Source organism: Ciconia boyciana, chromosome 3 (assembly GCF_034638445.1).
Source record: "Ciconia boyciana chromosome 3, ASM3463844v1, whole genome shotgun sequence".
NCBI lineage: Eukaryota > Metazoa > Chordata > Aves > Ciconiiformes > Ciconiidae > Ciconia > Ciconia boyciana.
In genome coordinates this window covers 127,569,095-127,580,882 of record NC_132936.1, presented here as the reverse complement: position 1 = coordinate 127,580,882, position 11,788 = coordinate 127,569,095, and the positions used below count along the sequence as shown (strand labels likewise).

Genomic DNA, 11,788 nt, shown 5'->3' with positions numbered 1-11,788 from the left:
AATCCCCAGCCCTGCAGAAACTGGCCGCATCTCCACGAGCTCTATTGTCATTTGTGCGAAACGTGGGGGTTTTTTTGCAAGGACAATTGGTAGGAACGGCCGCGTGCTGCAGGAGAGCAAAATACCCCTAACGTGTTCTGTAACGTCCCTCCGGCGACGGAGCTGGGCTGAATTTGTCAGCGACCGTTTTTTAAGTGTGAGAAAGGCGGCCGTAATGGCCTTCAGGGCAGAGCCTGGGGCAAATGCCTCTTCTTCTCAAATTCCTCTTCTCAAATTCCTCAAAAAAATTGAAAGACAGACAGCAACGAATGTCGTGAGATGATTTTCTTCACCTGCGCCCATGAAACCCCCCAAGGAGGGTTCCCCCTTGCCCCGCACGGATGTGTCCGGAGACATCCGAATCCTGGCGCATCCTCCCCTCCTCGCTCTCCGGTACCCAGAGGCTCTCCGTGACGCACAGCAGGCGGAGCCGGGCATCGCTGCCGTCCGGGTGTCCCCGGCCACGGACAGCAGTGGCAAGGGGGTGCCCAGCTGGCAGGTCGTTTTTTGGGGTGCCTCTCTCCAGCATGAGCGCTTGCTTGTCATTGAGCTAATTGCAAGAGAGAGCGCTTTCCGGGAGAAATGTAACAATAATACCGCTTAAAACGTCAAATTTCCAACGCCTGGGTGGGGATGACGCCTCTCCCCTGACTTCAAAGGGCAGTGGGTGTTGCTTCTACTACGGGCGCTTTGAAGTTGGGGAAAAACTTGGGTTTTTCTGACGCTCCTCTTTGCCTTGAGCTGCTGGTTCTCACAGCCGTGAATCCTCTCTGTAGGAGCCGGAGATTTTCAGGAGGAGCCCTGTGTTACTCCGTACCGCCGCGCAATCAGGGGCCCAAAACATAGATTTGTATTTCATTGGTTTCAACCCATTTTCTGTCAGCTCTTTTTGGCAGTAAGAACCGAAGAAGACACGCGCTTGCCCGGGGGGAAGGGTGGGATATGCAGTGCGACGGCTGCTCTCGCGCAAAACTGGAAGCAGCAAATCCTATAATATGCTTTAACGCATTTTAAATCTCTCGTCCTTCTGTGCTTGACTATTCTGCTCCAGTGGTAACGATGTTATCTCATTCTGTGATTTATTTTTTTTTAATTGAAATTGTGAAATTAATTGAAATTTAATTGAAATCCCTTAAAGAGTAGGGCACTTCAGACATCTTTTTCCTTCTGATCAGAAAGGTGCACAAACCGAAGTCAGACAACTGCTGCTCGCTGGCAATCGCTGCCGCCTGCCACGACGCTGTTGCTGCATTCGGGTGCAAGAGACCCTGGGAGGGCCACGTGCCCAGAGGCAAGCGCCGCTCGCGAAGACGACGATGGGTCTTCTGCTGAGCAGTGCTCTTAGGAGATCGTTCTTATTTAATGAACCGATGCAACCATTACTTTAGTAACGCTAAAATCAAAGTTGGACAAGTGGGGTCAAGCGTTTGACTCTGATTTCCTGTTCCTCTTTCACAACTGCACAATATTCCAGCAGAGGTTTCGGTATGCAAAGGTTTTTGGCTTCTGCGTAACGAAAACCAGAGGGGGATGTATCTAAAGGCTGCGAAGCGAAGATGTGCAGATTTTGTATTCAAGCTTGAAAGGCTAAGAATGGAGAAAATGTGCATTTGGCAGTGTTATTTTTACATTAATTCAGCTCTTACTGCAGGGATTAGCCTATTTTTAGCGGAGAAAGCAGCTCCTGGACGCTGACAAAGCGGTTGCGCTGTCAACGGCAAAGCAACCCCCCAGATCTCAAGCGCGCGCCTTCAGCCCCGGCAGCCCGCAGGGTCCAGCCCGGCAGAGAGGAGCCTTCCCGGGGCGGGTTGAGCCCTGCAAAGCCCTGGGCCTGTCTTTGCTTCTAAGCAGATTAGAAACCAGATGTAAGTTGGTCATAATGAGATAATCAGCCACGGGGACCGTTAACTGAAGGAAATTTGATGTTCCTCAGCGTGAGGAATGTTTGCATCGATATTGAGGTATGGAAATGGGGCTAATTGGACACAGTCGCGACGTTGCCCGTGGATATGTTCCCGCTGGGTACATCTACATGCAGCTCCTCCAGGCCAGCATCCCCAGTGCGAGCTCTACCAGCCATGCCACGGGGCCCGGCATGGGCTGGAAACCCCTTTTGCACCGCAGGGTAATAGCTGAGGGCTATTTTAAAGTATACTTTTCAGCCATTTTCAAACTGGAATATTTCACCTGTTCCATTTCGAAACTACATTTCTTTTTTTAGGAAAAGATCTAAAAAAAAAACCCCCAGCCTAAAAGGAAAAAAAAAAACCAAACCACAATCTGTTCTGCCGAGCACTATATTTCATTGGATTTTCGTTTTGATCAGAGAAGAACAAGGCATTTTCGTTGGCCGTTTTTAACTCTTTTGGCCATATTTCAAGGTGGATTTTCATGTGGCAGCCAAAAAAAAAAAAAAAGCCACCACCAGCTGCCTTTTGCTGGAAGACCCGGCAGGGCAGGGCGAGCCTTGGGTTTGCAAATATTGAGCTGGCGGCAACTGCAGGTTGCTGGTAGAGGGAAAGCTGCCCGCGCGGGCACGCGCGTGCACGCAGCCCCCGTTATGCGACGTTGACGTCAGGCGGGCCTGGCAAAGGGCACGCTTGCACACCCGGGTTTACAGGGCTGTAAGGCAACAGGGTGCAGGCTCGGGTGGGTGGGCGCTTCTGGATATCCAAAAACCATATCCATGTGCCAGCTTGTGGTGTGTTTGCAATCAGCTGATAAGGGAAGGCGCCAGATTTCACCTGGCAAAGCCAATTTTTATTATTGCAGGCTGTGGGTGTTGAGGTTAGGGGGGTTTTTTAACCTACTTAAATACCACTTGATGCTATCTTGGCAGGGGGAATGACCTGCATTTTATTTTAAAATTAACCATCTGGAGAGCTTCACTTGAGGGAAGGCAGATTGATTTTGCTTCTTAGGCAATTGAGTTTAAAATAATTCACTCTTGGTGAAAAGTCTCTCGTCTCCCATCTCTCGGCTCCGTGAGTTTTGGAAGGAAGGAAGGAGGGAGGGTAAAGGCCGGTGAGCTTGGCACGGAGGGCAGCAGCAGGAGAGGCTTTAAAGCCATTACTGCTGGTCATCCTTCCAGCCACGGGGAGCACTTTGGCTTAGAAAACCTCATCTTTTACGGGCACTGGGGGCAGGATCCCCTAGGAAATCACCCCAAGCAGGAGAGCTGCTCCCGAGCTGCTGGAGCGGTTCTTCCCCGGGCACTAACCAACCGCCCCGTGTCGGGACACCCTCAGCCGCCTGCAAGGCTCTCGTGGCACCAGCCACCGCAAAATGTTCCCCTGCAGCCAAAGCAGTCGCTATTCATCCCTGGTTCTCCCCACCCAAAGCTTTTCCATGGAAGGACTCGGACCAGCAATACAATGTGGGCAAAAGTCCTGCTCGCTGCGAAGGAGTTTCCTCCTTTACAGTAAAAGAGCATTTAAAAGTTTCCTGTTCCTCCTGGGAGGTGGAGGGGGTCGATGTAATCTGCAGGCGGTTTCATTGTTTTATTACACATTTTCCGGTTGCCGGCTGCAACAGGAACCCCTGGAGCACGGTGCCCCTCCTGGGCCTCCGCGCCCAGCCCGGCAGCCACTGACGCTGGGAACTTTCGCGTCATCGCAGCGGGCCGGAGTGTCGCTTTCCCCCCACTAAAACACCCCACGGAGATGGGGAGGAGCGGCGTGCGGAGACGGGGTGCTCCGCTCCCGGTGCCGCGGCCCCTGCGGCTCCGGGCACCAGCGCTTTCTGTGCTTCTCCACGTCCACGATATTTAAGCCGGGATGTCACAGCCAAAACCTCCTTGCCAGCTGCACGATTAACTACGGTCATATATTTAAGCACCAAGAAGAAAAATGCACCTGCTTTCCCATGCGCGTCGAGCCCGTTCTCAGAAATATAATATATGCATTTATCTAGCTTCCCACCCGTGCGGCCAGATCCCCCTCCTCGCACAGACGGGCTCACCCAGCCAGATCACTGCCCGCTCACAGCTCCACCCCGACTTCCCAAACCCCCCGTGACCCCCAGACGCTCACCCGGCACGGTGACTTGGGAGCATGAGACGCGGGCAACTGAGAAAAAGGCCCTCTGCCCCGTCACTCGATGGCCCGGGGCGGGAGGGAGCGATGGAGTGGGGGGGTTAGGGCTGCACCATCAGAAAGCCCCCAGCCCCACAGAGAACTGGAAGCGGTCCTCCCTGCCCCAGGCCCGGGCTCTCCCTCCGCTGAGCCGCTGCCGGTGATTCCTTGGCGCAAAGATGTCCTTGCTCCCTCTCCCCCCCAAAAAAAACCCCAAACCCCACCCACCCAAAGACAACAGTTGCCCAAAAAACCCCCGAAACCAACCCAAGATGCGATGTCTGCCCTTCCCACCCATGGCACCAGGAATTCGGCGCGGGCTCCGGAGCGGGGGGAGGTTTTGGCGCATACCGGCTCTCGGGGCCAGCCTCGGGCCCCCCGAGCCCCGCCGCCCCCCGAGCCCGGGCTCGCAGGCCCGGGCCCGCGGGATGCTCCGCGCCCGCCGCCCGAGCGGGGCCGCCGGCCCCTTGCAGGGGCGAGGGGGGCCCGGGGAGGGCCGGGCGGGGGGAAAGCGGGGCTGCCTGCGCGGCCGGGACGCGGGAGCGAGCGCGGGGGGCGGGCTGCCGGCAGTCGCCAGGGCAACCTGCCTCCGTGCCCGCCTCGCCCGGGCGGGGACGCCCCGCGGGGAGCCGCCGGTGCGGGGGCTGCGGGGGCTGCGGGGGCTGCGGGGGCTGCGGGGGCGGGGTGCCGGGGCCCCGTCCCGCCCGCCCTGCCGCAGTGCCCGCAGCGCCGGGGCCGGGCCGGCGGGAGGGCCGGGCGGCGGCGGCGGAGCCCCGGAGGCCGGCGGGTCCCCGCGGCGTGGGCACCGCGAGCGGAATCCCGCACGCCCGCGGGAGAAGGGGGAAGGGCTCGTCCGCTGCTGTGGTTGCCACTGGGAGGCGGCGAGCGGAAACCAGAAACTTGGGGGGGGTTAATCTGTCTGTCTGTTTATGCGTTGATTTTGAACGGGAAAGCTGATTTTCGTGGCGTGGGTGATGGGGGTGAGCTAGAATAGCCCCTATCCCCACCCGGCAAGCGTGGCCTGGCTTTCACTTTCAAAGGTCCGGATCCTTCTGGTCGTCTGATTCAGGTCGAGCAGGACTTCGCGTTGCCGACAGCCCGCCGATCCCACCGGAGCAGCCCCCAGCGCCGGCCGCTGCCCCCCGGGAGGGAGGCGGGAGGCTCTTTCAATCCCTGGAGGATGGAGAGGTAAAATATCTCCAGCTCGCTTTCTCCCTCCGTTTGCTTTCCCCGCAGGGATTAATGAATCCATTGAGATTTGTAGAGGTCCGTTAAGGCGGGCGGCGGCGTTGATTCCCAGGTCAGGCCACCGGTTTGCCGCTGGCAGCCGAGGTGCCCCCACGCACGGTTAGTGCGCGCCCCGCGCCCGCAGCCCCTCGGACCCCAGATGGGATGCTCCGGCCTGGAGAGGGATGCTGCTGCCCTGAGGGGTGACCTGAAGGTGCCCGGGCAGGGAGGGGGGGTGGGTGGATGGAGCAGGGGGGCCACGGCCGGAGCGGCCCGAAGCACGTGGCCGTGACCCGAGGGGGAAGGCAGGGGAGCGCGCTTTGCATCCGCCGCGCGCCGCGGCTCTCATCCCCTTCTCTCTCTGCCCGTGCCCTGCCTGCAGGCTGGCACCCATCCCCAGCGGCGTCCCGTCCGTGGACCGCCTCCCAGCATGAGCACCGATGCCCAGCAGCTCCCGGCGGGGGCCCAGGCGGCCGGCGTGCCCCTCTGGACTGTGTCCAGCTGGGCCGCCTCCGAGGTGCCCCCCAACACCAGCACGGCCGTGGGGGAGTCCGGCTGGCAGCAGGGGCAGGCGGAGTGGGGCGGCAAGGCAGGCGAGATCGCGGGCATGGTGGTGATCCAGTGCATCTACGCCCTGGTGTGCCTGCTGGGGCTGCTGGGCAACTCCCTGGTGATCTTCGTCATCCTGCGCTACGCCAAGATGAAGACGGCCACCAACATCTACCTGCTCAACCTGGCCATCGCCGACGAACTCTTCATGCTCAGCATCCCCTTCGTGGCCACGTCGGCCGCCCTGCACCACTGGCCCTTCGGCCGGGCCCTGTGCCGCACCGTGCTGGGCGTCGATGGGCTCAACATGTTCACCAGCGTCTTCTGCTTGACCGTCCTCAGCCTGGACCGCTACATCGCGGTGGTGCACCCGCTGCGGGCAGCCACCTACCGCCGTCCTCGGGTGGCCAAGATGGTCAATGGGGGCGTGTGGCTCCTCTCCTTGCTGGTGGCCTCGCCCATCCCCATCTTCGCCGGTACGGCAACCACCCGCGATGGCCAGGCGGTGGCCTGCAACCTCCTGTGGCCGAGCCCGGCCTGGTCGGCCGCTTTTGTGGTCTACACCACCTTGCTGGGCTTCCTGCTGCCGGTGCTGGCCATGGGGCTGTGCTACCTGCTGATCGTGGGCAAGATGCGGGCGGTGGCGCAGCGGGTGGGCTGGCAGCAGCGCCGGCGCTCCGAGGGCAAGCTGACCCGCCTGGTGCTGATGGTGGTCGCCATGTTCGTGGTCTGCTGGATGCCGTTCTATGTGGTGCAGCTGGTCAACCTCCTGCTGCCCGGCCGCCTGGATGCCACCGTCAACAACGCCTCCCTCATCCTCAGCTACTCCAACAGCTGCGCCAACCCCATCCTCTACGGCTTCCTCTCCGAAAATTTCCGGCACTCCTTCCACGGCGTGCTGCGCCGCTGCCTCGACGCCAGCCTCTGCTGCTGCCCCGCCAGGGAGGGGGCCGCCGAGGAGGAGGAGGAGGAGGAAGAGCCCCTCGACTACTGCGCCGCTCCCCGGGGGGACGACAAGGGCAAGGGCTGCATGTGCCCGCCCCTGCCCTGCCAGCAGGAGCCCGTGCACCCCGAGCCCTGCTGCAAGCCCGGACCCCTCCTCACAAAGACCACCGCCTTCTAGGGTGTCCCCACGCCTCGCCGGCCCCCGGACGGGCGTCTCCACCAGGCACGGGCAAAGGGGACCCCGGCCGGGGAGGGGGCAAACTGCCGTGCCCCGCACCGCCGGCCCTGACTCGTGCTGTGCCATTCAACAAAATAAAAAGCCATAAGACTGGCCCGTGATACAGTTAATTACGTCGACCGAGTAATCATGGCCGTTACCTTCGGCAGCGAGGAGCCTCCGCTGGGATCGGGGACGGTGAGGATTTCAAAATGCGCTCGTGAACAGTGACGGTAGGCGCGGGGCGGGTGCCCCTCCAGAACAGTGAACCACAAACTTCCCGTTCCTTCCCAAAACATGCTCTGAAAGACAGAGAGAAGTCCTGAAGTGCCTCAGCCCCGCTACGTCTCTAGCAGGATGCGGGGTTAGGACCAGACTGGGCTTCTACATCAGCTCTGCAGGGCGCTGAGAGCACGGGATCCATTTGACCCCCTTGGGTTCCTCTTATGTAAAAAAAGGGAGTTTCTGAACAACTGAGATCGGAGCTTGCGACTACGCAAACCGCGCCTTGGCAGGTGCCGGGGAGTCCCAAACCTCCCTTCAGCTAACGGGGAAAGGAAAAAACGTAGGCCGCACCAATGAACCTCCCCCGCCCCCCTCCCCAAATTCCCAGGCGAAGGGATTTTAGCACCCACAGGACCAAAATTGTATTTTCCACAAGAAAACCCAGGAGAACCGAATCCCGCTCTCTTTGCCACAGGTGAACGTCACCTCTAGCGGTACTTGAAACACAAACCCGGAGAAACTTGAGCTGAAGGACAGCACTGGGGCTATACCGGCTTGGCTGCACCGAGGTAGCATTAAATTAGCCATTTCCAGCTTCTTTGGTTTTAACTTTGTCCTTTTAATGTTATTCTTGTTCTCCATTATTTATGGCTCATTCCTTCTATTTTAATCACAGTGGTGAAATAACCAGCAGGGCATGTTTTCAGCCTGATGCTCCGCTAAGAGCCCGCGGCTCCTTTTTTTTCTTTTTGGCTCCAGCGGGGTTTGTGACTTCTGGAGCTCTGGCTGCGAGAGCGGCCGCTGCTCAGCGAGGAAAAACAGTCATTTTAGGGAGGGGGAGAAAGAATATTTCATTAGCAGCTTTCTATAAACCAGACTGTAAAAGCTTTATTGGTCTACACACAAAATCACCATGTGATTGTGCATTGCGTAGGGTATATTTCCAATAAATAAATAAGTATTTACAAATGTGCTGGGTGTATAAAACAGTGGGTTGAACCATTTACATTAGGAAAGCTACAGTTCATACAACGCTTAGCTTTTTATTTTCCTTGGAGGCTGCAACGTAGCTCTATCGTATCGGGGCGGGGTGGGGGGGGAACGCTGCGTGATAGCAAGCTCACTTAGCATGTAAGGGGGGATGCGGGGGGACACAACCCCCCGGAGCTCTGCAGCCCCTTCTGCAGCCTCCAACCCTCCCAAGTTCTGACCGCAGGCTTGCAAAACTTCCCGCGGGAAAGCTAACCGCTGCTGCAGGCCGATATTTCACGGGCATAAAGCTGTCAGCATCCGCTCCGCCGCTCGCCCCGTGCCCGCACCAACAGCCGCCGGCTTCACCCCAGCACGGCTGCCGGAGCAGGACACCCCCAGCCCCGCCAGCTCTGCCCGGCAGCGTGCTGCCTTTGCAGAGCTGCCCCTCGTCTCCCCACCGAAACGATGGAGCTGGAAAAACGCATCGTTTCCCACGTTTCCCCCCAGTCCGTGGCTGGGAAGCAAGCAGTGGGCCGGATCCTGCCCCCCGGGAAAGTTTTGCCGCGAGCTTCAACACGGATTAGACTCAGCCCCGGAGAAGACTAAAGGAAAAACAGGAAAAAGCCCTGTGGACAGGCGGGGCCGGTTAAGTGGGTTTGTAAAAAAAAAACAAACCAAACCAAAACCAAACAGTATAACCCAACAACAGCAGAAAACCACAGAAGAAATTGCGCAGGGAACGCGAGGCTCCCCAGCGCTGCCCTTTCCTATCATGGAAAAAATTACCCGAGCAGCCTCGGTATCCCCATTTAACCTCTGCGCCCCCAAAAAGCGCACCGAAATGGTAAGAGGGAATAGAAATCAGGCATTTTAGCCCTCACACGGTGACGCTCAGCAGGGTCCCCGCTGTCGCTAGTGATTTAAGGTGAAAAGTGCTCAGCGGCCAGAGGTGAGAGGCAAAAGGGGGGGGGGGGGGGGGGGATAAAAACTAAGATTTCTGCCGATGAGGCAGAGAGGGGGAGAGGAGTGAGGCGAAGTGCTGACCACCAGATCTTTGCTCCTTCTTCCGTCACCCATCAGTTTAAAAAAACTAAACTGAACCCAGACAAAGGCAGGAGCATCCCAGCTCCTCGCCACCCCGGGAAACCCCTCATCTCCAGCCCGGCGGCACGCTTCCCAGCTGAGGGGAGGCGGAATTGGGCCCGGCGACCTTCCACGGTCCGCGACGCCTCCGCCGGCTGTGGCACGCGTGCTCTCGCCCCACATCGATGCGGATTTAAGCAGTCAGTTCCAGACGGAGACGTCCCTCCTGTAACAGGCACACGGGTTTTCCCTGAAGCCCCCCACAGCTGCCGGCTTGGGAAAAGAAAAGCCGAACGCCGGCCGCTGCCCGCAAAGGGAGCGGAAGCGGAGCAGCGCTGCGTGCCTTCCTTCCACCTTTCCCGCTCTCGGGCGTGAGCATTGCAAGAGCCGGCCGGAAAGCAGTGAGTATTTCTGGAAGTGGGGGTGATCACGGCTTTTCCCAAATTCTCTTTATCATGAAAAAATTGCGCGGGGGGGGGGGCGGGGGGGGGGGGAGCGGGGGAAGTAAATGTTACCCAGTTCTGTCCACCTCCCTCTCTCCGTCCTGCCCGCTCTCTCCCTACAGTTTCTGGCCGGCGGCGGCACAGCCCAAGGCGACCGGCTGAAGTCCCATCTCCTTTTCGTGAGGGCCGCTGCACTTGTAATCCATGGTGGCGGGGGGCCTGCAGCGCTTCTTCGCCAGGTGGTAGCCCAGGGCCAGCAGGGCCAGGGCGGCGGAGAGGACGCCCACGGCGATGCCCACCAGCGCGCCGGGGTGGAGGCGCTCCGCCTGCGGTGGGGCGCGGCTGGGGACGGGCGTCGGGGCTCCGGGCCCGAAATCCCCCGAGTACGCTCCCTCCCCGTCCTCCTCCTCCGGGATTTTGACGCAGTGGTTCTGGTCGAGGAGCCGGTATCCGGCGTGGCAGCCGCACTCGTAGCCGCCGGGGCGGTTGGTGCAGTTGTGCTGGCAGAAGTTCATGTCGCACTCGTCGATGTCCACGCAGACCCGCCTGCCGTCGGCGCCGTCGTCCAGCAAGAAGCCCTCGGGGCACTCGCAGGACAGGGTGTGCGGGTCGCACTCGGCCGGGCACTGGCTGCGGTCGCAGTGCAGCAGGCAGCGGGCGGGCGCCCGCGGGTCGACGGCGTAGCCGGGGAAGCAGCCGCAGCGGTACCCGCCGGGCACGTCCTCGCAGCGCTGCTCGCAGGGCGCCTCGTAGCAGCGGGAGACGGGCCGGCAGTGCCCGTCCGCCATCTCGTAGCCGCGGTGGCAGCGGCACTCGAAGCCGCCCTCGGTGTTGACGCAGACCTGTTCGCACACGCTGGGCTCCGCGGCGCAGTCGTCGTCGTCCTCGCAGCTGCTGCCGTCGGCGGCCAGCCGGTAGCCGGACTCGCACATGCAGAGGAAGGCGGCGCCGGCCACCACGCAGTGGTGCTGGCAGGGCGCGCCGGCGCAGGGCGAGCGGCAGCCGCGGCCGTCGGGGGCCAGCGCCTTGCCGTCGGGGCAGGAGCAGCGCGGCCGCCCGCCCGCCTCGCCGCAGGCCCCCTCGCAGCCGCCGTTGGCCAGGCGGCAGGGCCAGGCTCCCGCGGCGGCGCGGCCCCAGCGCAGCCCCCCGCCCTCCCCCTCCTCGGCGCAGCGCAGCTCCAGCCCCGCGGCCGGGACGGCGGCCGCGCTGCCGGGCGGCAGCGCCAGGAAGTCCCCGCCGCGGGCGCCGAAGGGGGTGGCGTAGGTGACGGGCAGCCCCTCGGCGGCGGGCAGGCGCGGGCAGCTGCCCGCGTAGTTGTACTCGCAGAGGAAGCCGTCGGCCGGCGCCTCGCAGCGCCGTTCCTCCCAGCGCAGCTCCCGCGACACGGTCACGCAGCGCTCGCCGCACCGCCGCCCCGACGGCGCCCAGTTGGCGTAGTCGGTGCGGCGGTCGCCCGTCACCCACTGGAAGCCGCGGAGGCGCTGGGCCGGCTCGGTGCAGGGCAGGGGCAGGCGCAGCCCCAGCCACAGCCGCCCGCTGCGGTTCTGCAGCAGCAGGGCGATGGCGTCCTCCGCCACGGTGGAGCGGACGGTCATCAGGTGCCCGCCGCCCCGCTCGCACGCCGCGCTGGCCTCCGCGAAGGGCCGCGCCGCCCAGAAGACGCCGAAGCAGTCGTGCTCCAGGCACTGCGCGCCCGAGGGGGCGGCCGGCTCCGGCCCCGGCCCCGGCCCCGGCCCCGGCTGCTCGCCGAGCCCCAGCCCCAGTCCCAGCCCCAGCCCCAGCCCCAGCCCGGCCAGCAGCAGCGGCAGCGGGAGCCGCCGCATGGCGGGCGGCGGAGGGGCCGGCCGGCGCGGCAAATCTCTGGCATGCCGCCGCCGCCCGCCCGCCCCATTTATAGGCGCTCCGGCCCTCCCCGCCGCCCGCCGCAGGAAGGAAGCGCCTCCGGGGACGGGCCCCGCCGCCGCCGCCGCCGCCGTGCGGAGTGATTGCGGCGGGGGCGGCCCCGGCGGCGGGTG

The 11,788-nt window shown here is 61.8% G+C and overlaps 2 protein-coding genes across 2 annotated transcripts; one reads left to right on the top strand and one right to left on the bottom strand.

Annotated features, from left to right (window-relative positions):
• The first annotated feature begins 4,655 nt into the window (after window positions 1–4,655).
• SSTR4 (somatostatin receptor 4) lies at window positions 4,656–7,946 on the top strand. The gene is made up of 3 exons (XM_072857636.1): window positions 4,656–4,747; window positions 5,153–5,300; window positions 5,722–7,946. Exon 3 carries the CDS (start codon window positions 5,770–5,772, stop codon window positions 7,009–7,011), a length of 1,242 nt encoding a protein of 413 aa, XP_072713737.1. The 5' UTR covers window positions 4,656–4,747; window positions 5,153–5,300; window positions 5,722–5,769; the 3' UTR covers window positions 7,012–7,946.
• A 177-nt stretch (window positions 7,947–8,123) lies between these two features.
• Window positions 8,124–11,764, bottom strand: THBD (thrombomodulin). Its single transcript, XM_072857635.1, has one exon. It carries the CDS (start codon window positions 11,594–11,596, stop codon window positions 9,890–9,892), a length of 1,707 nt encoding a protein of 568 aa, XP_072713736.1. The 5' UTR covers window positions 11,597–11,764; the 3' UTR covers window positions 8,124–9,889.
• Between the last annotated feature and the right edge of the window lie 24 nt (window positions 11,765–11,788).